Source organism: Gymnoscopelus braueri, assembly GCF_963280865.1.
Source record: "Gymnoscopelus braueri genome assembly, chromosome: 6".
In the NCBI taxonomy this organism is placed as follows: Eukaryota; Metazoa; Chordata; class Actinopteri; order Myctophiformes; family Myctophidae; genus Gymnoscopelus; species Gymnoscopelus braueri.
The window spans coordinates 47,998,073-48,025,480 of NC_137607.1; the positions used below are offsets into that span (position 1 = coordinate 47,998,073).

At 41.5% G+C, this 27,408-nt stretch overlaps 1 protein-coding gene across 2 annotated transcripts in view; it reads right to left on the reverse strand.

The window, feature by feature from the left end:
- The window catches only part of rnf13 (ring finger protein 13), an 86,920-nt gene that overhangs the window by 5,362 nt on the left and 54,150 nt on the right, over positions 1–27,408 (reverse strand). For both annotated transcript variants that reach the window (XM_080430233.1, XM_080430234.1), the window contains exons 5-8: positions 16,777–16,864; positions 15,435–15,525; positions 14,918–15,023; positions 13,422–13,515 (exon numbers count right to left, since the gene is read on the reverse strand). In XM_080430233.1, coding sequence (XP_080286359.1) covers positions 13,422–13,515; positions 14,918–15,023; positions 15,435–15,525; positions 16,777–16,864 — 379 coding nt within the window. The remainder of the gene's footprint in view (positions 1–13,421; positions 13,516–14,917; positions 15,024–15,434; positions 15,526–16,776; positions 16,865–27,408) is intronic.

A 27,408-nucleotide genomic window follows, 5' to 3' on the forward strand; every position in this document is an offset into this window, starting at 1 on the left:
GCCCAGGAATTTCTCGACAAGGCACTGTACTGCACTCCCTTTTGGAATTCCACAGTGTTCCTCTCCCTTCCTCTAACGCTGGCTGGGAGGAGGGGGGGGGGGGGGGTCTGAGGGTCGACGTGTTTATGTAAGCTCTAAATGAGCATGTTTTCCCCGGCTCGGCTCTCGATGTGTGTGTGTGTGTTCGTGCCAGGGCTGCATGTGACCGTATAAGGATGGGGAGTCACTCACATCTACCACCAACCCCTCCCCTCCCCTCCTCTCCTCACTCATCCTCTTCCTTTACTCTCCCAGAGCAACTCAAACGGCAGGCGGGCGATGGATCTGACTCAACCCCTGTCTCTCTCTCTCTCTCTCTCTCTCTCTCTCGCCTCATTTAAAGCATTTTTGTTCTCTGTCTGTCACTATTCTATCCGATTCATCTTTTTGAGTCTTTGAGCCCAAATCTCTACCAATGTTCATTGCTTTTAACTACATTAACTCTGGCGTCCCTATTTTGGGGCATGTCATTATAAGGTGAACATTTTCGAAGAAAAAACTAACAAAAAACAGCTGATCTACAAGCTTGCAATGGGTCACAAATCACAATGCGACACGTTGTGAGATTGTGGATCAGCTATTTTTCAAAAAAAAATTGAACACTCCTGGAAAATAGGGCTTGAAGTGGTTAAAATCTCTTTATTCCTCTCGGTCCACAAAAGTCCCTCTTCAGTTCCCCTGGAACCGCATGCGGGACGGGGAGGGAGGGGGGGGGGGGGGGGGGGGGCGTTTATGCAGGCATGGGTCCAGTGCAGACTCAGGAAATGCTGAACTGTGTGGCACTGAGTGTGCTATTTTGAGTGAGGTGCCGAGAAAAGTTCAATGCCTTATTAAACTCTAAACAGTCTAAAGAATGCATTCGGAGGGGAGGAGAGACTTGGTGTGAATTTCGGTAGTTAATTCATTGAGCATTGGGGTAATTGTGAAGGGGAGCTCACTAGCAATGCTACCCAGTCTCTCCTAATGCCTTTTAGCTTTACAACAATAATATTGAGTCTTGCATTTAACTTTTGACAGACAGACAAAAATATGTAAAAGTCAACATGACATACTTAAATAGGAATACAACATATTTACATTTGGTTTACCAGTGTTCTAAAAATATGTCGTTTGGATGGTAATCTACCATGTTAAAATGTAGTGCAATGTTACCATGGTTCCTGTGGTGCTGTAGTCGTGGCTGGTTTGGTTTTTGTTCTCTCAATTCTTGTCCATCTACTAACATCATAAATGCTAAGGTGGCATCCTCAAATCAAGGACAACCATGGAAATGTCTCAAGAGTAACACTCATTTACAATGTCAAATCCATGTAGTCCACTGTTTCCCTAACAGTGGGTCGGGAGTCGAGACCCATGTTTCGGTCGCGGACCAATTTTTATGGATAAATAAATAAATAAAAATGGCATAAATAAATCAAATCAAAAGTTTAACAAGTAGTGAACTATTTTCACTAGTTTGGGCCCGGGGCAAATGTCTCATTTCTCTTTCTGGTCTTGAGCTAAAAGGTTTGGGAACCACTGCTATAGTCCAATAAAGTAGAAAAAACAAGTGGACAGAGTGGTTTTGGGAAGAGAAGCTGCTCGGTGAAGCATTCAGCAGCAGAGTATAATTCACAGTCTGGTCCAGCCATCATTTCCTAAGGAACAGATTACACCACCAACTCCTGCTGCTGATCAAAGGAGCTGCTGTGACCCCTCATTCACTCTGCACTTCTGACGGCGCCTTCTACCAGGGTCCAGCTTCAGTAACAGTGTTCAAATAAACCATGCTGACCCACCGCTCAGTTTCACAAGCCTAAAAGGTCATTTATATAACGGCAAACATTTGGACAAAGACACCTGAGGAAATTTGTTGAGCTTGTAAAAAAATGGAAAAGGTTGCCACTACAATGGCTGTAGTCTATTCTGTGTTCATGACTTGCTCATTTAAAATGACGATTTTCTCTTTCTGACCAAGCTTTCTGACCAAACCCTTCACGGCCTGTCACCCTCTTATATTTCTGATATACTCCAGCCCTATATCCCAGCCAGGGCTTTAAGGTCTGCGGACAAGTTGTTGCTGGTCGTTCATACGACTTTTGCGGCTGCGGGCCCCAGGCTCTGGAACATGTTGCCCCTCCCCCATTAGATCTGCCTAGTCGATTGGGACTTTTAAATCCTTACTTAAAACTCATCTGTTCTCTCTTGCTTTCAGTTGTATTTAGCTCTCCTGATCTGTCTTATCTTTGCATAGTTTTTTGTTATTCTGTGTCAATGCATATTATTTGTTGATGTTTCTTTATGCTTCGAATTGCTTTGTTTACAGCACTTTGGTCGGCTTTGGGCTGATATAAATGTGCTATACAAATGAAGTTGGATTTGATATGATTTGATTTGACGCAAGCAGCCCCCACCCCATGACATCTATAGTCATTTTATACATACAGAGATCCTGCAATAGTGGCGTAACAAAGAGACGTTATTAAAGCCGGCCTTGCTTTTACATTTTTTTTTAGAAGAAGGCCGATGCACACCTCAAAGGTTGGTGACAGGTGCGTAGGACTTTTTTTTTTTACACAGACTCAAACAAAGCTGTTCCACAGAGGCGTGACATGTCATAACAGCAGTGTTGACGTCTAGTGATAAAGCAGCCTGAGTAGATTCTATACATTTACAACTATAGCCTATTTATTTCACAAAATACTGACAAAATCAAACGATGAAAGCTATGTTTGCTCTATCTCTTTCCGTCTCTCTCCCTCATGTCGTCTCTGTCGGGTGGAAACCTATGTCCAAAACTGTTCGTTTTCAGGATTCAATTTTTTTTTTTTGCAAAAGCAGCAGATCTGCTTTTGATGCTGTGTGGCGCTGATGCTGTGTGACGCTGTAGTATGATCAAGCAGGGAATTAATTTACGAAAAAAACACAAAAAGTAAAAATATGGAGATAAGAGGTTTCTGCCCAACGGCAAAGATATGCACAAACCCCCCAAAATGGTGACAACATGACCTTGATGTTCTCCTGGTAGCTACAGGCATGCCACTAGCGGCACGGCTCTAAAAGGATACCAAGGTCGGTTGGTCCGTCCACCGCTTTTGTTCAAAACAAGTCTCAAAAACTGCTGACTGGATTATCATGGAATTCGATGTGCATCTTCATTTTAACTTGCAGGGCTATAAGAAAGGCAATGACGGTTAGTTCAAACCATTTGTGTAAAGCCCGATTTAAACTAGCCTGATTTAAACAACGCATAGTGAGCTTGTATAGCTGCTATTTAACACAGGCAACAACAGTGCGCAAGTAAGTATACATTTAGCTGCTGTGCTGCTTAAGGAGCAGCACAGCCTCTATAGGGGCTGACTCTTGGTCTGTTCTTTGTTAAGGCTGAACTAAATCAATGCCAGCCAATTAATGTGTTTAGGACTGACGTAGGGATGCTGGGAGGAAATTCCTAACATTTGAGGCCAGTAGCACAAAAGTGAAGTCCAAAAAGCAAGTGCAGTTGTTCCATTTCATTGTGCATTAGTCAGCCACTGGCGGTATTCCTGGCTCTCAGAGGAATCACACTGTCCTACTGAACTTGAATTGAGGAGTAAATGTGTGTATGAGAGAGAGAGAGAGACCAAGAAAAAGACATGCAGGCCAAGCAGACAGTGACGACGTGAAGTGAGGCCAGTGTAACGTCACTGAGAGAAGAAAGCCTCTCTATCAACATCCACGTCTCATTGCATGTGGGGTGTGTGTGTGTGTGTGTAATATTGACTGTATATACAGTATAATGGTATGTGCATTATTGGATCTTATCCAATAGAAACGGTAATCCATAACCTTCCATAACCTGGAAACTTCCACAACCTGTGAAGTTCTGCGATTGTTTATTGTTTACGTTTCCATGACAACCAGAACCAACCGTCATAAAAAACTGCTGATATCATTTCTTTACTGACGTTGTATGTGAACATTTCAACAAACTAATTGATTGCCCTGTTCATTATCTGTTTTTGTTGTATTTTTTACATTTGGTAATTTATATTGATTTCAGATAAAGTGTAGTAGAGGAACAGGAAACCAAGGAAGAGACGTGACACAAGACAGGGGTTGGATTCCAACTCGGGTCATGGTCTGCACTGAGAGAGTTTTTCCATTTGATTTCACTGTCGCAGATATTCGTACTTTAAATGTGTTGCTGGAGCATCTGGTTCCAGTGTCTTCAGCTCAGATCCACCAATCCAGAGCAACAGCACTGCTTGCTCCTCCCACTGATTCCCAGAACTCAGGTTAGTACAACCTCCTGAGCAGGGCAGTTATGAGGTTCTGAGAGAATTAATTTCCCCATCTAGATCAAAAAGGTTTATCTTATCTGAAACCATGCCGTAGCGTACAGAACCTGTGAACATGCTCACACGGCGCGGCATGTCGCTTAGTTAAATGACTGATCAACCGAAAAGTTATCTAATGAGATTTAGAAGTAAAAAGAATTATAAAAGTAACAGCAATTTCAAGATGTCAGTTTGGGTCATGAGCATTTACCATAATGTTTTACCTGATTACCTTATGATAAGGTAACCAAGTAAAACATTATGGTAACAGTATAAGGCTTATACTGTCATTTGGTGGTCTGAATAAATCACATCATAAACAAAATAATAATAATCAACGGATTAATCATTCGTTGCAGCCTTTAGTTGTGTGCAATTTCAGCTATACTGTTTAATGCCATGTGGTCCTTCCAGCAAATGTAAGCTAAATTAGGCATCAGCTCGCAGACTACTGTACCAGCCCAGGGAGGAGGAGGGGCACAGTGACTCATCAAAGGCCTGTTCTCCAGTGTCCAAGGCCACAGCCTGGAGAGCATGGGTCAGAGGGAGAGCCCGGTCTCTCCCAGGCTGGCTGAGCAATACGCTAGGAGCTCAGCTCAAACAGAATCAACTTTACTGTCACATCACTGGTTTACAGGTGTAAAACAGTGGGTGAAATTCTTTTTTTTGTGCAAGGTCCATAGTTTTTGTTATTTCCGTAAGAGAAAGGAAAGAAGAGGGGGGAGGCGAGGGGGAAGATAGATCAATAAAAACAAACAAATGATCTACATATTTACACATAGTACCGTATATCTATCCCCGGTAAGTACCTGAGGTAAGACATAATGCGTGAGCATAGCAGCAGATATACAGTATACTGTACATGATATGCTATGGACGTTGAAACGCTTTAGGAAGTGCTGTGACAGAGAGGGTATGGGGCCACGACAGTAGGGAAAACACCCTTCCCTCCCCGCTTGTTTCCTCAATCCGTTTATTTGTCTCTTTTCCTGTGACATTGTCAATCTGTGTTAGTGTGCAAAGAATGAGGTTTCCACTTCTGCCCTGCTATAGCGGGCCAGCTAGCCAGCCATCCGTCTGCTGTTAAAACCACATAAACAGCCAGGGCCCTGATCCACTCCACCCTGACGCGCAGCCAAAAAGGCCAAAAAGCCCCATCACACATCAGACTTATAGCCCTGACTGTGGGGATGGGTGACGCAAGGGCCTAGCAATAAGGCCAGGGCATAAGTCAGCGTAATGGCAGAGCAGTGCTCAATGCTGACAGCTGTGGTAGCTTGTGCTATTACATAATCCCAATCCACTGACACAGATCTTACACGACCCGCTGTGCAGACCCCGGTATTATTGTGCGCTAATTACATGGGGTACTGTCACTTTTCATTGACAAGGCTCATTGTGCACCCGTTCACACAGATGACCTTTGTGTTTCTGCCCTGTGTTGGAACTCTCATATCCTTGTAAGTGAGTCTGACATCATCCAGCACACATCCACCACATCAGTCTCTCGGTCTCCTGCCAAATTCTTTATGAGAACTGCAGCAGGGTGCTGGCGATGATAATAATGAACTTGGATGATGCAGTATTAATCAAACGGGGGCAATACTAATGCAAAGTAAAACACAATGAGATAACTGAGATAAACAACAAACTAAAGTAAAAAACAAAGTAAAAAAAACAAACATTAATATAATCCATCCATCTTCAACCACTGCGGGGGCAACAATTCTAGCATAAAGATCCAGACTTCCCTTTCCCAAGCCACTTCCTCCTGGGGGATCCCGAGGCGCTCCAAGACCAGTGTGGAGATATAATCCCCCCATCTGGTCCTTGGTCTGCCTGGGGGTCTCCTCCCAGTGGGACGTGCAGCGAGGACCTCCCTAGAAGACCCTCGGGGGGGGGGGGGGCATCCATACTAGATGCCCGACCACCTAAGCTGTCTCCTTTCCAAGTGAAGTTGCAGCGTTTATTTTTTCTTACTTAATTATTCAGGTAGAGATTGTACTTTTCAGGCTGAAGAGCACCCTCAAGGTTCTGCACCCAGAAACATGATTGTATAGCTATCGATTATCCGTCATCAGAACCATGATGGTATAGCTATCGATTGTCTGTCATCTTGTCAGCTGCAGCGTAGTGCAGGCAGGCAGTGACTACCTGGAGGTAATGAAATCATTTCATTATGCAATCTCAAATTTAAAAAAAGAATATTGTTCAGGAATTGTGATTTAGGTCCCAAAGTAACTTATTTTTCATCACTTTACTGAATCCAGCTGTGTCTTTCGCCTGCAATATGTGCCGCTGTGCGCTCTCGTCTACTTTTACAAAAGCTCTTTTCCAATCTTGAGTGGATGCAGGTGATTTTACAACCTATCACGCGTTGTACAATTAAAAAGCTATAACCTTTGCAATTATTGTAGAAGGTTGCAATGACATCAGTCTGTCCTTCTTTGCACACCTGAGGTAATGCACTGGCTGAGAACTAGCCAAACCATTTTCTGAATGATGGAGATAAGTGTCATGACTAGCCCTTTCAATCCGGGAAAGCATCGGTGTCAGGATTTAGAAGGCATTTTTAGAATAGGCCTCAGGTCTAAATGGGCTAGAACAGTTTTCAACCTTGTGTTTAAAGCACAAAAAGGCAATAATAGTAGCCTGATTATCAGACTGAATCTGAATCTATGGTCTGGAGCCAGGCTACAATAACAACAAAGGGAACTTTAACCAGCACAAGGGGCAGAACATTAAGAGCTTTCAGAAGTGTGGATGAGTGTCTGCTGCTTTTCCGACAGCTTGGAATGATGTCAATATATTTTTTCTAAGGCTAATCTGAAACATGTATGTATGGTCATGGTTTGGTACAAATATACAATAGACATTTTGGACAAAGGAAAGAGCATCTTTTTTTGTCGATTCATTTTGTTTTGCTTTACAACGTTAATCATCTGCCCAAGAACCCACAGCACAACGCTGTGTCACATCTGGTAACGTTATACCGCAACTGACTCACACGGTCACAGTGTATTGTCACAGCATCAATACACATATCTTCTCTGTCGGGCAGAAACCTCATATGTCCAAAACTGTTACTTTTCAGGATTCAAATTCAAAAACGGCAAAAGCCACACCGTGTTTCGCGCCGCGTTTTGAGCTTGTCTATCTGCTACTTTTGATGCTTTTGTGTGACGCTGTAGTATGATCAAGTAGGGCATTAATAAAAATAAAAAAACATTAAATATGGAGAGAGGTTTCTACCCGACAGCAACGATATGAAGAATGAACCATCAAGGATTTGCTTAGTGTTTTGCGAATAATGCAGAAGTCTTACAAGGCCAATGAGGAAAAGAAAAACGGGGCAGAAGAATACAAAAAGCAGGGGAGGGGATGATGCCGATGAGTGGCTTAATTGAAACGCTGTAATGACACCATTAGCTTGCATTAGTGGGCTAATTCATCTAGGATCAGGGTAGGAAATTAACACGCCGTCACCAGCCAAACGCTAGTACATTTTGGCTGCCGTCGGTAAGTTTGTCTCTTCTTCTGACAGCAGCTACTTTGGCAGACAACCAGCCAACAGTTTAATTAAAGGTTCCTGTGGTCTCTTTTAACCCATTCAATCCTCCGGTTACGCATCCGTGTATCGAGCGCGCTATGAGCGATATGAGCTTGTAGATCTATTTTTGAAAAATCATGAAAATGTATATACATTTTAAACTCAAATCTTTGCTTCTGGGGGGTCCCTGGAACAAAATATTTTGAGATACATAACATTTTGGGGGTCCTTCACATGAAAAGTTTGAGAACCACTGATATTATAGTAACATAAGTAAATAAAAAAAAAAAATTTTAGGATTTAGAAGACATTGGTAGAATCCCCAGAAGCAAAGATTTGAGTTAAAAATTAAATAAATATATTCAAAGATTTACACAAACTTTCAAGATTTTTCCAAAAGAAATGCAGATCTACAAGCTCTATAGCTAAAAATCTAAAATGACACAGTATGCGTTCCCGGATTGAATGGGTTAATAATCCGTTTGGTAAACTTCTGAAGGTGGTGGCTGAATTTAGACACCGTGGATGTTGCTTAAAAGAGCCCCCCACACCCCCCATCGACCCCCTCACTCACACAACCTCTCCCTCCCCCTCTCCCAGTCTCAGGAGCATCCTCTTGTTTTAGCTGATGCATAGAGCAGCATTAGGCATCCTTCCCACACTGTATCACACACAAACACAGGCTGGTATTACCACACTTGTGAGGACATCAACATTTTAGGACGGCGATTTCATGAATGCCATTTTTGCAATATTTTACCTTAAGCCTAATGCTGAAAAATTGCAGATATACAAGCTTACAACGTGTGGCAGCTTGTAGATCGTAATTGTTTTCGGTTGCGATTATGCGCATAATAATGCAGGGTCACTTGTTTTTTTGAAGGGCGATTCGCAAAATATGCTGCTCATATTTCGCATATTTTCAAACTTTTCGCATGTTTCACATATTTTGAATATTATATACAAAACTTCCCGCAATTTCACTGCATAAAATCACATAAAACCCCCGCATATTTCATCGCAAAATCAAGGATTTTTGCCCGCATAATCAAGGATTTGTTTTCTGGAGGGTCTAATAATCAAGCAGAATTCTAACTCTAACCCCCAAACCTAACCTTCTAAAAGTCTATGTTGTTGTGAGGACCAGGAAAATGGTCATTTAGCCCTCACAAGTATAGTAATACGAAGACACACGCACACACACAGAGGAACAAACACACTGACCCCTGAGTATGGACACAGTGCCAAATGGGAGCAGGAACAGTGAGGTCATAAAGACCTCACTGTGACAGCAGACACTTGAGTGGAAACACACAGCGGTGCCACAGAAAAGAATGACGACTAAAAATACCTCCCTCGTCACAACACTGGCCCGCCATGCAAACGACGTGCGTTCACACCGTTGGCATGTTGTTTTTACAGCGTGCCGACGCTCGTCTTATGATTTAACCCATTCAATCCGGGGAACACATCTGTGTAATTTTTTTTATTTGAGCTATAACCATTATTTTATACTATTGGGCTATTCAAATAAAGCTCATAGCGCAGCATGGAGTGCAGCGCTATGAGCTTGTAGATCTGCTATTTAAAAAAGAATCTTGAACATCTTTAACTAAAATCTTTGCTTCTGGATGTCCCTGGAACCAAATATTTCACAAATATAAAAATAATGCTTTCCCGGTCTTAATGGGTTAACGGCAGCTCAGTGAATCTCTGCTGTCGTTGCTGCTGTTGCAGGTAGATAAATGAGCAGGTTGTGGCATTGTGTCGGTCTGGCCAAGTACCCAGGATGCCATTCCATTTAGGAGGGCAGAGCCAACCTGACCCCGCAGTTGACTCAATACTGCTGCTGCTGCACTGAGACAGCACCTAGTGATTAAAAGAGGTGGCTTCGTGTATAGGCAGGCAGTGGGGGAAAGTAACTAAGTACATTTACTCAAGTGCTGTACCTGAGCCCAATTTTGACATGCTTTTACTTTACACGAGTATTGCCATTTTTCAATACTTTTACAAAAGGTCTTCCTTTCTCCCTTTCCTGTTACGTACGACTGAAAATTCTCAAACAGACGTTGAGTAAAACAAACCACCTCCTTTACATGTCTTTTTTCTCTGATCTTAACCCATTCAATCCGGAACGCATACTGTGCCATTTTAGATATTTTTTAGCTATAACCATTATTTTATTCTTTGGGCTATTCAGAAATAGCTACAAGCTCATAGTGCGGCACCGAGTGTCGCGCTACGAGCTTGTAGATCTGCTATTTCTTTGAAAAATCGTGAACATTTGTGCATATCTTTGAATATATATATATTTTTTTATGTTGCTATATATCAGTGGTTCTCAAACTTTTTCATGTCAAGGAGCACCCAAAATGATATGTATTTGGCGGCGGACCCCATCTCAACATATTTTGTTCCAGGGACCCCCACCAGGAGCAAAGATTCAAGTTAAAAATGTATGTATGTATGTATGTATGTATGTATGTATGTATGTATGTATGTATGTATGCATGTATAAATATATATATGTATATATATATATATATATATATATATATATATTCAAAAATGTGCACATTTTTAAATAGCAGATCTACAAGCTCGTAGCGCAATGAGCTTGTAGATCTAAAATGACATCAGACAACAGGAGGGGCTGCTGTCCTATTGCTTGAGTTTTACTGCACTTCCCCACAAACAGGGCCAGTGGATTCCTTCCTTGCCAAGGCAGCATCGCTGCCCAGAGCCCTGCAGGGCTTAAAGGGTGATTAGGTGGAGATTTGGCGTCCCCAGTGTTGTGTCACCACAACACTTAAGAGTCAGCTCACAGGAGCGCAGAAGGGTCTTCTCCAGCCAAGGCAATGTGGGCTATGCTTCCTGTCAAAAGCCAAGGTCGGATGCAACAGCATACTAGCGCCGGTTATCAACGTGAGGTTGGTTCCAGGGGTCCACAGCTAAAATTGGAAAACAAATGGACCTTTACAGGTACTGTAACTCTGAGAGTGTACAAAGCGTTTTGGTTTGGTTCCATGTGTACACTCTTAGAGTTATGGTGGTCCTTGAAATCATGACCCTTCCCTATATATTTGATTTAACACTGACGATTTCACAGTGTAGATTGGGGGTCTCCGAGATGAAAAAGGATGAGAATCGATGATCGATTCTAGAGGAAACTGCGGCAGTCACAAAAAGCACACAGACACAATTATGTATGACCCAGGGAGCCCTGTCTATGTGGTGAGAACAGTCATCTGGATAACAGATAACACAGAGCACTTTTAGTATGTGCATTAACTGCAGCATGTAAATCTGTAACTAGCAGACAGAGGAGGGTGGAGGAACTCGGCGAATTACTGGCTTTGCAAGGGGGTTCCTTAGTATGCGACACCCACCACCCCCTCCCCTTTTCCCTGCACAGCTGATTCTAATCAGTAATCAGTAGCAGGGGTCCACTACGGATGACATGTGAGTCGTGACTGAGGGAAGGCTAGCCTGCAATACGTCCGGACACCAGGCTGTGATGGAGATTGTCAACTTAAGTACACAAAACTTCACAGTGCATTTGCATTGCAAACCAACGCTATAGCCAGACTGACCCTTAACACAGGGAAGAAATGGAGGCAAGTCAGAGATGGACTCCATAACTTTCTAGTCCAGTGCTTGACAGACGTGTGTAGCAGACAAATCCCTCACTTTTTGGAAGCAACTTTTTCCTGGGCAAAGATCACAACGACCTGTCAGGATTACCTCCTAGTTGGCGGCCAAGCGTGACTTTGTTTTATGTTTAATATGGGCTTCCCTCTCCACCGTTCTTACTCCACCCACCCGCCCCTGGTATCTCTATCTGTTCAACAGGTCTCGAACAAACGTGAAATAATTTCCAACACTTACAGCCACAAAGACAGAAGATTCCAACATTCCACACTGTCAGCCATGTGTCTAGTCTATAACCGAGAGGAGCTCTAATCTATCTGGCCAGGAAGGACTTTGTGGAAAAATCAAGCCGAGTATTAATGGGATTAGGTGTTCAGGTGCAGCGCTCAGAGGAGGGCTGATGTGTCATAGTAACACATTCATATAATCATGTACAGTAATCCACCCCCCTGTGCCTGGGGGCCGGGTCACGTGGCAAAGAACAGCAAAGGCCAAGCCATGAAGTCAGAAGTCTTTCTAGTTTTTATGTATATCTGTATTGTTGCATTTTTGTTTGTTATGCTGTTTAGTGTTTTTATGTGAAGAGGACCACAATGGAAATAAGCCCTCTGGCTTTATTGTGTTTTCGTCCTCGGTGGTGCTATGATGCTTTATGTCGGGAAAGTGCTATTGTGCTCTTTTTATGTGATATCACAAAATAAAATCAATCAATCAAGCTTACAGTTGATCTATGGCACTCGTTCTCAAAGTGTGGTCCAGGGACCCCCAGGGGTTATTGAGGTCCCCAGCAAAATATAGTTAATATAGCATCACAATCATTTTAACCATTTTATCCATATTTTATACTTTGGCTATAAAGAAATAGCAGAAATACTACAAGCTCACATCACGTTTTAAAAAATAAATACAAATAAATTGTGACTTATTTTTTTTACACAATTCTTCTCTTCTGGGGGTCCCACTCCCTAGCACAAAATATTTTCAGATGGGGGGGTCCGCGGCCAAATACATCTGAAAGTCTGAGAACCACTGATCTATGGAACCTTGGAGGTTGACCACATTAACCCTGGCGTTGGCAAAATAACAAATGACCCAAAGCAATTCTAAAATAGCTGATCTGTTGTGACATGTTGTGAGCTTGCAGATCAGCTATTTTCGCAGCAGCGTGACACCAATGTACGATAAGGTATTACAAACAGGGCTTAAGTGGTTAAAGGTCAAGATCAGGATCAGGTTTAAAGTCCTTTTATCAGATCCCAGCTGGGCCGGTGGATGGATGGACGTCCATGTCGACTGGAGGATGAAAAATTGCTCTGACATTTGCAACACATGCCTTCAGTGTAGCAGTGAGCATAAACACTGCACATAGTTGTTGCTAAGTGCAACAGTGAGACACATAATACAGTCAGGTTCACCGGGGCTGATAGTTCTCTGGGCTAATGGCAAGTATCCAAACTTATTTTTGGGGGTTGGTGGGTGCTTTAGTTTAAAGCATATAAATTAGAAAATAATGTACAAAAATTAGTAGAGATGTCCGATAATATCGGCCGATATAAAATGTAATATCGGAAAATGTCAGTATAGTTTTTCATTTATTAGTTAAACTGCTGTAGGCTGTGGTTTGTTGTATTTATGAATGCATCCAGTGGGGTATCACAATTAAATTTGGCATAATGTGTTTATTCCACAACGAGATATGTGATGTTGTTACCTGACATTTGAAATTGCACATCCCTTAAAATTAGTACATTCAAGGGTGCAGGGATGTTAATTCTTCATGATGTGAATTTCATACAACATTTGAAGGAAACAGTAAAGACATTGTGCTCTGATGATTCAAGCCTCAGTCAGTCAACTATCAGACTACCGGACTCATGCCTTACCTTTCTTATACTTGTGGATCGGTAGTTTCTTTAGCTGGTCCTTGCGCAGGCGGCTTCTTCGGGCCCGGTGGCGATCCTGGACAAACTTGGTGATCTGAGAAAGTCAAGAAACAGTCCATGAACTCTTTTTTTTATATAAAAGGTTCCTGTACTTGTAGTTTAAAAAGTGTGCAGTTCTTAGTATTAAAATGCATAAAAAAACAACTGTAACACTTAATAAGATTAACGATACTGCCACATGGCTTCAAAGAATACTTCAGAATGTCTTGATGTCATGAACGATTTTGCACTTGAAATCACACTTTTAATTTTCATGCATTTGAAAATGCTTTGAGATATCCAGTTTCATTCCATGCTGTGAGATAATGTGTTTATTCTTGGAGTACTAAGTTTGTTCAGGGTGCACACAAGGGTCAGAGAATAAAGGAAACAGTCAATTCATGAGATATTAAGACCACAGACACACACACACACACACACACACACACACACACTCTCTTCTGGTTAATTATATCTTACATGTGCCACTTACCGTAAACTATCCATTTATATAAAATTTATTTGAAAGCCTGTCCAGAACAGGCTGCACTATACACTATATTTATATAACTTATTATCTCCGCCAGGTGGGAACGGACCCACCTTTTTACCTGTCCGTCCATCTGTGTGTGTGTGTGTGTGTGGGTGTGTAATCTTGGCAACCACTGGACCGATCGGTGGATGAACCGCCACACCAACTCTTTCAAATCGGCTTCATGGTGGCGCTATAACAGGCCACTTCACGTTTTGGCCTATAACTCTTGAACTGTAGGTCGTACAATCAAATAGTTTTTTTCCCTGTGATTCCTTGGATGTGGACCCAACTCTCCATACAGCCCTCCCCTCCCCCATTTGTTCCTGTCTAGACTTTATGCCATTTCGTTTTCTTAATGACACACATTTTGCTACTACTCCTATAGATTTAGCCCAAAACTCACAAATCGGTACAAGATGTATCCGCCCATTGCACTCCTTTCAAATAAGGAGTGCAATTTTCTAGTTTAAAGAGTTCTCACTAATTGATATTCTCATCCTCAATGCAATTCAAGCGTCCCCATCAGGTCCCTTCCTTGGAGTGAGAGGTCAAATCATCTGGGACAGGTTTGCTTTATGAACCCAGAGTCAGAACTAAACGTGGGCATTAGTTCAGTTTTTATGCTCCATCTGGAACAAACCGCCAGAAAGCTCCAGGTTCTGCTACAACTCTCAGTTCCGTTCAATCAAAGCTGAAGACCTGTGTTCTGTGTTTGCCCCTGCCTTTTACTGAGGTTTTGATTTTCTTCATCTTATTAATAATCGTTTTATTTTAACTTTCTGTTAATTGTTTTATTATATTTAAATGTCCTTTTATAATTTTTCAAAGTTTCCTTGGTGGCTTAATGCCTCTTAATGCCTTTGTGTAAAGCACTTTGAATTACCCTGAACTGAAAGAACTGAAGAATTGAAGAACTACTTACCATGAAAACAACAATCAGGATTAGGCAGATTCCCACGATGATGAGGAAGGGGATCAAGTAGTATTCCAGAGGCAGGCTGAAGTCTGGCATGAGCACAACATGACCCCTGTCAAGCAGAACATACACATAATTTCACTTTCACCTTTATTTGCACTGTCTTCCCAGCTCAAAATTATGCATATTTGCTTTGCACTGACGTAGCACTATGCAAAAACTGCTTTTGGCAGTTATAACACTGCAATGACTCAGACCATAATATACTTCAAATATTGAACAAATGTTATTTTAAAGACATTATACATATTCACATTGTAATACCCAAAAATTACACATGGGGCTTTTTCAAATTGATTTAAACATGTTGCACTTTTCGAAAAGATGTCTGTCAAAACATCGGTAATCGGTGTTCTAGGACTCTACAATCACAGCGGACCCAAAGATCTGCCATCAACTGGATTCTATATGTGACTCAAAATAATTTACAATTGAGGGACAAGGAAAGTGAGCGTAGACTTACCCCTTGTCATACGCGTAGTCCTCTCTCAGAGAGGTGGCCGTCACCTCACTCACAAAAACAGATGGAATGTCTATCTGTTTCATAACATCCACTAAAAAGTGACAAAAGAGCAAGATTAATTAAAGCCATTAATATACTGTGATCACAAATAAATGCCTAGTTAGGAGCACAGAGACACTATTAAAGTACATCGTCTCAGGCTGAAAATAAAATAAAACAATCCTGATATGAGAAAACAACTGGGATTTGTTTGTTTTACACAGGGTGGACTGGTTCTCAGACACTGTCCAGATCTATTCAACAGGGTTCACAGGACACTCACAAATATGTCCAACTACAAACATGCAGCACTCCCACAGGGATCTGTTCTGAGTATCTGTGGGGCCCAGAGGGAGCGGTGCCTTATGCCTCGTTCATGTTACCACTCATGCACAACTTTGTGGTAGGGCTGGGGAAATATATTGATATTATTATGAGACTAGTTACTGGTCTTGGATAATATCAATATCAATATTGAGGACCAGTATTTGGTCAAAACTATTGTGATATTAGATTTTGTCTATATTGCCCAGCCCTACTTTGTGGGCATAATGATCAGCTGCTAGCCTAGTGTCTCGAGCCAGACTGTTGACTCACACCATTTTCAAATGCTTCCGCCATACAGTCTGTGCGACGGAAGCGCTGAAAACGATCGTCTTTGCAGACGCGTAAAATGTGTCCTAATGTAAATGACATGAAGTCAAGGCACATAGCTTGCTGCTTATCAGACATGGGAATTCAAAAATATGCTTTAAAGATATTTTTAAAGATATTTTTTTTGGCTTGATGGATGTGTAGTTCCAGACACTATATAGTACTCAGAGATTGTGGAATAGTTGTCTGGCTACACAAGACTACTGCTAGCCCAACATAGAGCAAAGAGTGGAGAGAGAATCCTTGGATTGGACGGGTGTGTAAATTTATGAAAAGCACAAACAAGGAGAAAGAGCCTTTTAGATAATTCATGACTGTCTACAGGATGAGGGCCTCATATGACCCTGGGTCCTCATAACACAGCAGCTAGCAACTCTAAACTACAGCGGAGGAAAAAAATAGCGATATGGGTAGGAGAGAAGTTTGGTCCTGCAGCAGGGAACCTATTCCTCCTGAACACTAGATTGAGCAACTGGGGACTGTTCTTTGTTTGGAACTCAGTTTAGAGAAAATTATTACCAAGAAAATTATATCATCTGTCTGTGATGTCCATATGAAGACATATGGAACAGGCAACTTTGTGCCATGGTAGCCTATATGTTGGTGTGTTCATGCAGAACGTGTGTGCGTGTGGGGAGAGGTTACTTACGATCGTTGGATCCCATGCTGATTAAGTCATCGGAGTCCACATTGTGAACAATGGCCGCCTTGTAACCAGCTTTCTGGGCATTGAGGACCTATCGGGAGAGACAAACATTATTATTCTATTATTTATTATTCGTTTTTTTTTTTTTTTCTGCTTTATTCAAAATGTCCAGTGGGGGGGGGGGGGGGGGTACGAGAGAGAGAGAGAGAGAGGAATGAATAAGTGTAAAGAAGGCAAGACATGTAGCCCTGGTCATGGGTTCGATTCCTAACCATATCGGTGGAAACCCCACATGTCCAAAACTGTTACTTTTCAGGATAAAAAAAATAATAATACAGCAAAAGTAGCAGATCGACAGGCTCAAAAGGATCTGCTACTTTTGTGACGCTGTAGTATGATCAAGTAGAAGGGCGTTAATTTACAAAAAAACACAAAAAGTTAAAACGTGGACATAAAGGTTTCTGCGCAACATCGACGATATTGCAGTTGTATGGTAAGAGTGTGGTACTAGTACACAGCTTCATCCTCAACCTCTAAATCGTCTAGCATGACGACCTTGTGCTGGATCGTTGGCTAGCTAGTCAGCTGAGGTGTTATGCGTGTCCAATTTCAGACAGTTTATTGGCTGTAAACCTTTACTGCCGACATCTTGTTGTGCTGTTTCATCACAATGTCCCTTTAAATATGTCAAAACCGAACATTAAAAGGACTTTCAAAGCACTAATTCCAGTATGATAGAACTGGTGTCAAGCCCTGTTTGCTTCGGTGAAAAAAAGGTGTGTAACATGTTGCTGAACAGAAATACTGTATTTTCAACTGGGAAGTGAAAGTGTCGGCAGTTGAAGTTAAATGATTATTATCGAGCGACACTTTGTCAACAAACCATAAATCAGGGTTAGAGGGAGGGGCAGAGTGAGAGAAGGGTGACCAGATTTGACATGGTTCACGTATCAATAGGTCACATGGTAGGACATTTGGGCAGCGATGAGTCACTTGTTGATTGTAATCTGATAACATGAGATGGAGAAATATGAGTTCTAACATACCAGGTACACCTCAGCATTTGGACAAATGTTAATACCACATGACAGAACGCACTTTTATTTACATAAACCTAGACCGACCTTACAATAAAAGCACTTATGAACATGTACTTTACTAGTGTAGTAAACACTACACACAAGTGAAAACTTTTTTTATTTATTTTTATTTGACTAAATTAAAGAAATAAGGTAATAATCAAAACAAACTGGTATGAGGTGTGCATTGTAAAAAGAGAGACAATAGTCGGGGTGCATGTGAGTGACCCATGGAGCTACATGGACCTGAGTTCCAATCAGACTGCCGTCTTGTCTCGCATGTCTCTCCTCTCTCTGCCCTTGGTTTCCTGTCTCTCTACACTCCTCCATCTGGAGTATAGCACATAAAAAAATATCCCCCCAAAAATACATTTCAATAAATTGAGAATAGAATCACATATTTCCATGGAACTTGGTGGGAATGAGCAGAAGGTTCCCCCGAAGAGATAATGCACCTTTCAGTAGAAAAGGTCACAGATCAAGGTCACAATAAAGGTCAATGTCTGTCTGTTAACAGAGTAACTCCAGAACAAATGGGAGAATTTTCATGACAACGTGATGGGAATGGTCAGTAGAAGCTCAAGAAGAAATACAGTCTGCACACTGGTAATGCTGCAAAAGCTCCGCTGTATTTTTATTGCGGTCATCGTTTCGATCACTCAGTGATCTTCATGAAGATCACGGTTAATGAAAAGGTCTCATACAGTTGAACCAGATCACTGCAAGGTAAATCGTAGCCGAGTCCTTAACAAGAGAGCGCGGTTTACAAGGCTGTGTTAGTGTTTGACATCTCCACCAACAACCCATCTGTTTACAAGCTGCTTCTCTGAAAAAACCTCACAGTGTCAGGAGGAGAGGAGATGTTTTGCTTTAACAGCCAGCCATGTCCCACCGCCTACATAAACACTGGCTGCTTGTCTAAAGCTACCGTAGCTGTCTGGGCTTAATCTGACGCTGACAAACAGGAAGAGCTCAATGACACAAGGAGGGAAATGATCGAGTTATAACAAAAAAGCTACATGTTCAAGCTTGTAGATCTGCTATTTGTGGTGTGCAACAATGGCGCGACTAAATATAACTTTAAAAAAAAAGGTTTAAGACACTGAACCTCCTACCTGCATACTAATTTGGTAGTTTATGCTCAATAGACATGAAGCCATACAGTTCCAAAATAAAACAATATCTGAAACCGAGGTGTATTGGGAATCAAACCGTTGATGGCTTCCTATATACTATAATATACCATGCCATCTACTAAAGGAGGGACATAAATATACAATAAGCTTATTGGCCAAAAGATGGTTTGAAATTGTCGATCCCTGCTGCATTTAGACATACATTATTCAATCTATACTCATTGGCATTAGCTTTAGGCCCATCTTATATCGGCAAAGTAGCCACTTGCTTCTAATGTGCTGACGGCATTTTTGTGCTTTACAAATTCGGTGACCCTGCATAAGACCATTTCTCTGTACTGTACTTCAGAGGATCCCAAAGGTTTTAGCTCCAGATCCAAAAGATCAATATGATGTTTCCCCGGGAATCTACAAGCTTTTCGATGTGACGCTTGTAGATCTGCTATTTTCACTACTTCTAATTCTTCTACATTTTTTCCCTTTATTTTTCTATAAATAAAATGTAGTTAATGGAAAAATGCCATATTTACTCGTTGTGACCCATAAAATGGGTCCCAAAACAATGTTTGGGAAATACTAAAGGTGTGTGTGTGTTTGGACAGAGTTATTACACCAACATGCCACCATGTTAACAGTCATTAATTACATACTGTACAGTGGTGTATTCTTTATTTCTGCCTCTCCTCACTGACATCTAATCCTCTCACTGCTGTGTAAAAAAAACTGATGCTACAGCTTCTAACAACGTGTGTGTGAGTGTGTGTGGCAATGCAGCTGTCTCTCCAATAGGGTTATTAAGTTCAATTTAAATCTGATATACCACCATTCTCAAACATATTGTCTCTGTCGGGTGGAAACCTCATATGTCCAAAACTGTTACTTTTCACGATTCAAATTCAAAAATGGCAAAAGTAGCAGATCTACAAGCTCAAGCGTTTCGAGCTTGTGGATCTGTACTTTTGATGACACTGTAGTATGATCAAGTAGGGCATTATTAAAAAAAACACAAAAAGTTAAAATATGGAGATAAGAGGTTTCTGCCCGACAGTGCTGATATGTATTAGTGCCAGTGGTGTTCAAAGTATGGACTGAGGTTCAAAAGTGTGGCCGTGAAAAGTTTATACTGAATCGTACCCAGGTTTACTCAGGAGAAATTGGTGTCCAAAGTTTATAAGGTTACTGTATGTTTAAAGAAGCTTTGTAGTGCCTCCCGTATGTAATGTAAGTTTATAAGGTTACTGTATGTTTAAAGAAGCTTTGTAGTGCCTCCCGTATGTAATGTAAGTTTATAAGGTTACTGTATGTTTAAAGAAGCTTTGTAGTGCCTCCCGTATGTAATGTAAGTTTATAAGGTTATGTTTAAAGAAGCTTTGTAGTGCCTACCGTATGTAATGTACGTTTTTAAGGTTATGTTTAAAGATGCCTTGTAGTGAAATGTAATCTAAGGTAAACTGAATATAGTCGCTGTCGGGCCAGAAACCTCATACTGTGTCCAAAACTGTTACTTTTCAGGAAACGTATAAAAAAAGAACCTTTGTTCCAATGCATCCAATGTAGTTATTATTTAGTCACAAACTCTTATTAATACTTTTCATTGGTTCAATATATTATTTACAGACTTAAGAATAGCATCAAGCTTACAACGTGGGCAGATCAGCTAAATAATTTTTGCTACTTTTGTGTAACACTGTAGTATGAAGTAGGGTATTAAATTATAAAGAACATAAAAAGTTGAAATATGGAGACAGAAGGTTTCTGCCTGACAGCAACGATATAATACTATAGAGGCTAGTAGATAAGTAACCTAAAAAAGGTAAATTTTGTTTTTATAAGCCATCACAATAGAGTGCAACATTTATTTATAGAGCATGTATTTACAGGCATATTATGTATACACAAACAAGCACCAATACGCTGAAGCCCATGGCACAGTGGTTGTGGCCATTCATTCAGGCTTATGGCACGTTCCTAACAACACCTATTTGTTAGTCCATCAGTGTCCTGAACTGGGCATTGATGTCCACAGCTTGCTGGCTGGCGCCATGGTCAGAAAACAGGAAATTGGTACTCTCTCAAGGGAAATTAATAAACTTTATCTGCCAAAATCAACCGGAGACTCTGGGAAACTTTTAAAACAATTTGGCCACTTAATTCCTACATACTTCGTTGTACAATGAATAGCCAATGATGAATAGCCAATCTACAAGCTCTACCAGCTTCTAAATCTGCTGTTTTTGCTATTTTAGTTCTTAAGTTATATTATGACAATTTTCGCCTAAGATACACCCACAGATGGGGACGGCAAGTTGAAATGTGGTTTAGCAGGTTAAAAGCCTGCAAAATGTCAAAACATTTGAACTTCAATCCTCAATTTCATTATGACTCAAGATTCAAAGCAAAGTCTCTGTAATGCTGCGTTCACACGGGCAGATACAAAGATACACAGCATATTTGTCACTCTGTCGCTTTGTATCTGTGTTGCTCAACGCAGTCGTCGACATTATCGTCTTCGCTGCGTCATCGGAGCTACAGTTGTAGTTGTGTATCTTTGTATCTGGAAGTTGTAGCAGCTACAAATGTCGGATGTTGCTTTGTGACTTCATGTCGCTGGCTTCCGTTGAAAATGAAAGGTAGCGTGTATGTTTGTATCTGCCCGTGTGAACGCAGCATAAGTCCTGTATATCTGGGGCAGGTCTGCAGCTGCTAAAGAATACAGGGGGAAACACTAAGGAGGACCAAAACAATACAGACTGCCACCTGGCAGTCTGTATTGTTTTGACCACATGCGCTGGACTTCCCCTCAAGTCATCGTTGTGGCCGTGTGCGTTTCAGTCAATCGTGTTACAGACTGTGTACTTTTAACAAGACTAAATAAAACTCACTTCCTGATCCAGTGTGACTACCACCCAACTGGGATGTTCAAATCCAGCTGGTAGCCATGTAGCATGTCGTTGCTGTCGAGCAGAAACCTTCAATCTCCATATTTTAACTTTTTATGGTTTTCCCCACCCCTAAATTATAGGAGTATTTCAATAAAAAAATTACTTATTTTCTATCACTTACACACCCCAAGAAGCCTTGGATTTATGGATTTTTTTTGTTTTTGTCGCATTCCTAAGCCAATAATTTGATCCGTCTCTGGTAGGAGACTCCTATTGACCGATGACCAGGTCCTCAAATTATTAGCTCAGGAATGCGACAAAAATAAAAGCATGTCCATGAATTCAAGGCTTCACAGGGTGTGTAATTGATAGAAAATAAGATTTGTTTAGGGTGATCTACTCCTATAATGTCCTACTTAGTCATACAACAAGTGTCAAGCAAAAGCAGCAAAAATATCCGAGTAAGGACTAAGGAGGACCCTCCACCTGGCAGTCTGTATTGTTTTGACCACATGCTGGACTTCCCCTCAAGTCATTGTTGTGCGTTTGGCAGTTGGACAGGAAATAGGACATGGAAATATAGACAAATAATGAAACATAAATTGTGTTCCTTTGAAAACAAAGGCAAAAATAAACTCACGGCACCAGTATACGTTTCTTCAAGAACTGAAAGGGGGAAAACACTACATGTTTAGGAAACTTAGGAAACAATCTTCTTAAGACAGGATTTTAAATAAGGAAAACAAACAAAGGGAAGTCAAGCATCCTTCATTTACAAAATCATTACAGGGATATGAGATGTAATAATTTAAAAAGTAATGGATAAGAGATATGGAGAAATTGATCAAATTCGACATACTTTCTCGTGTAACAAACATATTTTCATGTTGAGGGGCCTCTAGCACACCTCCAAAACACTTTCAATTCTGCCCATAGAATTGAAAGTCTTTCACACAAACGCTTTCGGGTTCAAGTTAAAATAATTTAACATAAAAAAGGGATGTAGCCTACTTATTATTTAACACTGCGGCCTGCGTTGCAAAACACATAAGACCAACAGATAGTATATTGTGGAATCAAAAGTAGAATTCCCCAAACATAAAAGATCTGGTGCAGTACAATAGCACTACAACCACTGCTTGAAATAACAGGAGGTAGGATTCAGTCTATGCAACACAACGAAAGATTTAATTGTGCTTTCATGGACCTTTACAGGTCCATTTGGTTACATTTGTACACTCCACTGGAATTTCCGGTGCCGAAAAGCAACCGTAAACGAATGCCATTGGCTGGAAGGGCAGCGAGGGCGGGTCTTACCAGTAGAACCAGACAGTAGAAGTCCAAGAAGCATACCCTACTTTATCATCAATTCATTCTTCTTTTTTTTAAACGGATCCTTGCCGCCTGATTAAAGGATTTTACTCTGTGGTTATGTTAGCCTCTAATGAAAGTAAGTATCTAAAAAAAGAACACAGCTAAGGTCTTAAATCACAGAGGAAACGCTGCCATCAGTTATTAGTCAGAGGCAGTGCCATCATCCCCTGTGGTAAACCTACACTTGGTCCAAACCTTGGCGGAGAGAGTGAGATGGTGATGTGCTGGCGGGCTGTACCATGTAAACGAATAGGGGTAAAAAAAAAACAGTTTATCTCAGGTCACGCTCTGAAAGCTCTGAATGTCATCTGCCCATGCTAAATAATAGATGAGAAGAGCACTGCGCTGTCTGGGTAACCGCAGCAATCAGTGCTCATATAATGTGCACATGGTGTTAGCGCTGCAGGCTAAAGCTAAAGCTAGGCCCCCAGGCAGCCACAAGCCATGCAAAACACAGGCGTGAACATGGATACATTGATTCCGCTGGGAGAAATTCAGGCACCAGAGACAGCACAGCGGTAAAAGTTGCAGATACAAGGCAAAGAAGTAGGTACAGATTAGAATAACATCACAATAAAGAAGACACCCTCAAACAAATATGAATGGTTCTCAAGGTGGGTACAGCAAAATGGAACCAAATGGACCCTAACGGGCTAATATCAATTTGGGGGTTCTTGATAAAAAAAAGTTTGAGAACCAGTGCCTTATACAATCTATACAACATGGACCATGGAGGGGGGTTAGAGGGGGAGAGAGAGAGAGAGAATGTGTGTGTGTCTGTATTTGTGTGTGTGTGTACGTTATGTGCATTTCTCAGTGTGTATACTGAGGGTATTCAAGGCATGTTTGTTGTATGCTGATACAGAACAGGAGCGTCTATTGTGTGTATGTTGTCACTGTGACTTTATGCACAGCCATACGTGAAGGGGTGCGTGTGGCAGCCGCAGCGTTGTGAGTCCATGTGTTCGTCTGTGAGGCTGTATTGTGTGTAGGTATCAATAGTTATACTGTGTGTGTATATGTCTAGGGCCTGGCTGCAGCACTGACACACACAGAAACACGCATCTCACATGTGCGTGTGTGTGTGTGTGTGTGTGTGTGTGTGTGTGTGTGTGTGTGTGTGTGTGTGTGTGTGTGTGTGTGTGTGTGTGTGTGTGTGTGTGTGTGTGTGTGTGTGTTGAGGAGAGCTGGCTAGCAGATGATTCCTGTTAAGTCTAAACAGGCCAATGACAGCCTCACCCAGTCAACCCTACCCATGAGAACATCACAGCTAACTCTAGCTCTGTTTTGGAACCTAAATCTCCGCTATTAGCTCCGAGATGAGGTTCCACTGCGCTGGATCCCAGCGGAGGTCGGGATTGACTGGTTGATTCTTGATTGATTGATTATAAAGTGGGCAGTGCACTACCCACACAAGGACTCTGGTGGGATTCAATCAGGCCTGTGCAGAAGTCACTGTACCACACGTCTGACAGACACCTAGTATTGTTTGAGTGTACTTTAACTGTGAGTTCAATTTACAGAGGATTTGACTATGCGCTGCAGCTGGGAGAAGGAAGGAGCCATTTTGACTCTGAGGTGTCAAGTCACCCATGTTACTAGCACCCTTATTAATAAAAAAAGGTTTAAATGTCCGAGCTGCTACAGTCTCTCCCCTTCGCAGCCATTTTGACTCTTTTTGACTGTTGAGGATGCCAGCATGCAGTCTGGTCTGGGGAGGGGAGGGGGAGGAATTCAACCTCTACTGCTGGCTCACTGTGTATTTGTCTGGGCAGAGAGGAGGACATACACCACATTCCTAAGACTGTTACAGCACAGAGAGAGAGAGAGAGAGAGAGAGAGAGAGAGAGAGAGATACAGAAAGAGAGAGAGAGAGAGGTATAGAGCACCGAAGTCTGACATCACTGCCGCTAGAGGCCGCTATCCCTCTGGGTCACAGAGTTATTTTTTGTGTTGGAAATCTCATAGGCAAATCTTAGATTGCGTCATATAAGAAATGTGTTCCAAAAATAAACAAATGACCCCGGCGATTTTACTCATATGGATATGAAGCATCAACTAAAGGTGATATCCAAAGAGTAAGGATTATTATTATTTTCTGCAAACACAGACGTTATGAAATGTAACTCAATATCATAAACGACACAGAATCACTTCCTACCTAAAAATTGCGGGGCTAATTTGTTTATTTTTGGAACACAGTTCTTATATGATGCAATCTAAGATTTGCCTTTGGGATTTTCAATGGAAAAAATAACTGACCCAGGGGTTAGGGGGTGACGTCAGGACTTTGGTACTCTGTAACGATGAGAGATGCATTGTCAGGGGAGAAAGCAAGGAGAACAAACACACACACGTATTAGCATGGGAGATTTCTTAGTGGTTCTAGGGTGCCTGAGGGTGTTGAACGTGTGCAGACAAGTCTGCACCAGGCAACATCATCATCATCATCTGTGCACGAGAATGCTACGCACACCAAAGTCCTTATAGTGGTGCCGGCCCACGGCAGAATAATCTAAATAGTAGTCTTCAAGAGACAAGAGGGTGGCCGCACACACTGGTAGCCAAAGTGTCAATACTTTCTTTTTGGACGCAGAGTAAAAAGAATCAGAAGGGGGTAACACGGTTAAAATTTGTTTAACAAAATGATTTTTACTAAAATGATTCAAGATCAAAGTCTACATTAAGCCAAAAGGAGATCATGTTTTTAGAGACTGAATCCAAAAAGCCTCGGGTTTTAACAGTAACTTATCTATCTCCCCCGCTCTTCTAGAGACAGAGACCTTTTCTATGCCAATGTAATGTAAAGAAGACAGAGTGATTGGATTCAACAAAATATGCGGCAACAGGATATGTAATATTCTTACACCTAATGGTGCTGCGGTGCTCTGCTATGCATGCCTTAAGTTCACGGGTCGTCATTGCTACATATGCCTTGCCACACGGGCATGTAAGCAAGTAGATAACTGCTTTTGTTGTGCAGGTGATTACACCTTTGATAGAGTATTTTTGCCAGAATGAGGATGCTTAAACTTGGGACATTTATGAGTACTGTTGCATTGAGCACAGGAGCTGCATTTGTAGATGTCGTTGGGAATTGGTGCAAATTTACGTTGAGTAGGGGATGTACAACAGGGGGTAAATCAGACTTGACCGAATGGTTTCTGAGATTCTGACCACAAAGACGGTTTGGAGCAGGTTTTGTTTAGCAGTGTGTCAGATCTCAAAATGTGCCAATGTTTACGTATAATATTACAATACATATAATATAATACACTTTGGAATAACAGGTGGAGATGGTGATGGTGGTAGACTGTTCCTTGTTTTCTGACCGTCTCTGAAACAATTCTGACCTGGGTTTTAGATTAATGTTTAAATTTAGTCTGCATGTTTGTCAAGTGACGGTACAGATCAGCGGGTTTGCTGCAAACGCGCTTTACTCTTTCACCGCAAATCAGGCACATTTCAACTCTCTCTCTCTCTTTCCCACGGCTGTCCCAGCCAGACGCACGATGGCATCCACTGCCTAACTATACAGTATAACCTCCTGTGAGTGAGTAGTGGTCTATCATTTATTGCCCTAACAGGTCAGCTGTCAGCTGATTAGAAAATGCGTTCAAAGTCCGCAATTGATTATTGAGAAACCATTACGTATGCAGTGACGCAGCATGCGCAAATGGTAATTCATGTATTTGTGCCAGATGACCCTGCTGCTATATAAAATGTGTATATTAGTATTACTCGCTCATCATGGTTCATGTTCAAATGCTCAATCCAAAATATAATGCTGTAGGCCTAAGTGTTAGGCGGTATTTACGCACCTGCTTGTAATTAATGCATAAACATAATTATGACCGGTATTTTTATCAGATGTCCGATAAATTTGAATCATTCCGGACATTAGGACCGGCAGATTAAAATCCTAGCACGACCCCTGTTGTACACTCTCAGAGTTGTGGTGGTCCTTGAAATTAAAAGGTTTTGAGAACCACTGGTATTGTAATTGTATAGCAGAAGTCCACATACCAGCTCTGACAAGTGTGATAAACCTGTTCCAAATGTGATGGAACCGATTCCGATTCCGATTCCTCAATGTTGGATCCTGTTCCCCTGATTCCTCCGGTTTCTGAATCCCAATCCTACACACAGTGTCCTCTCAACTCT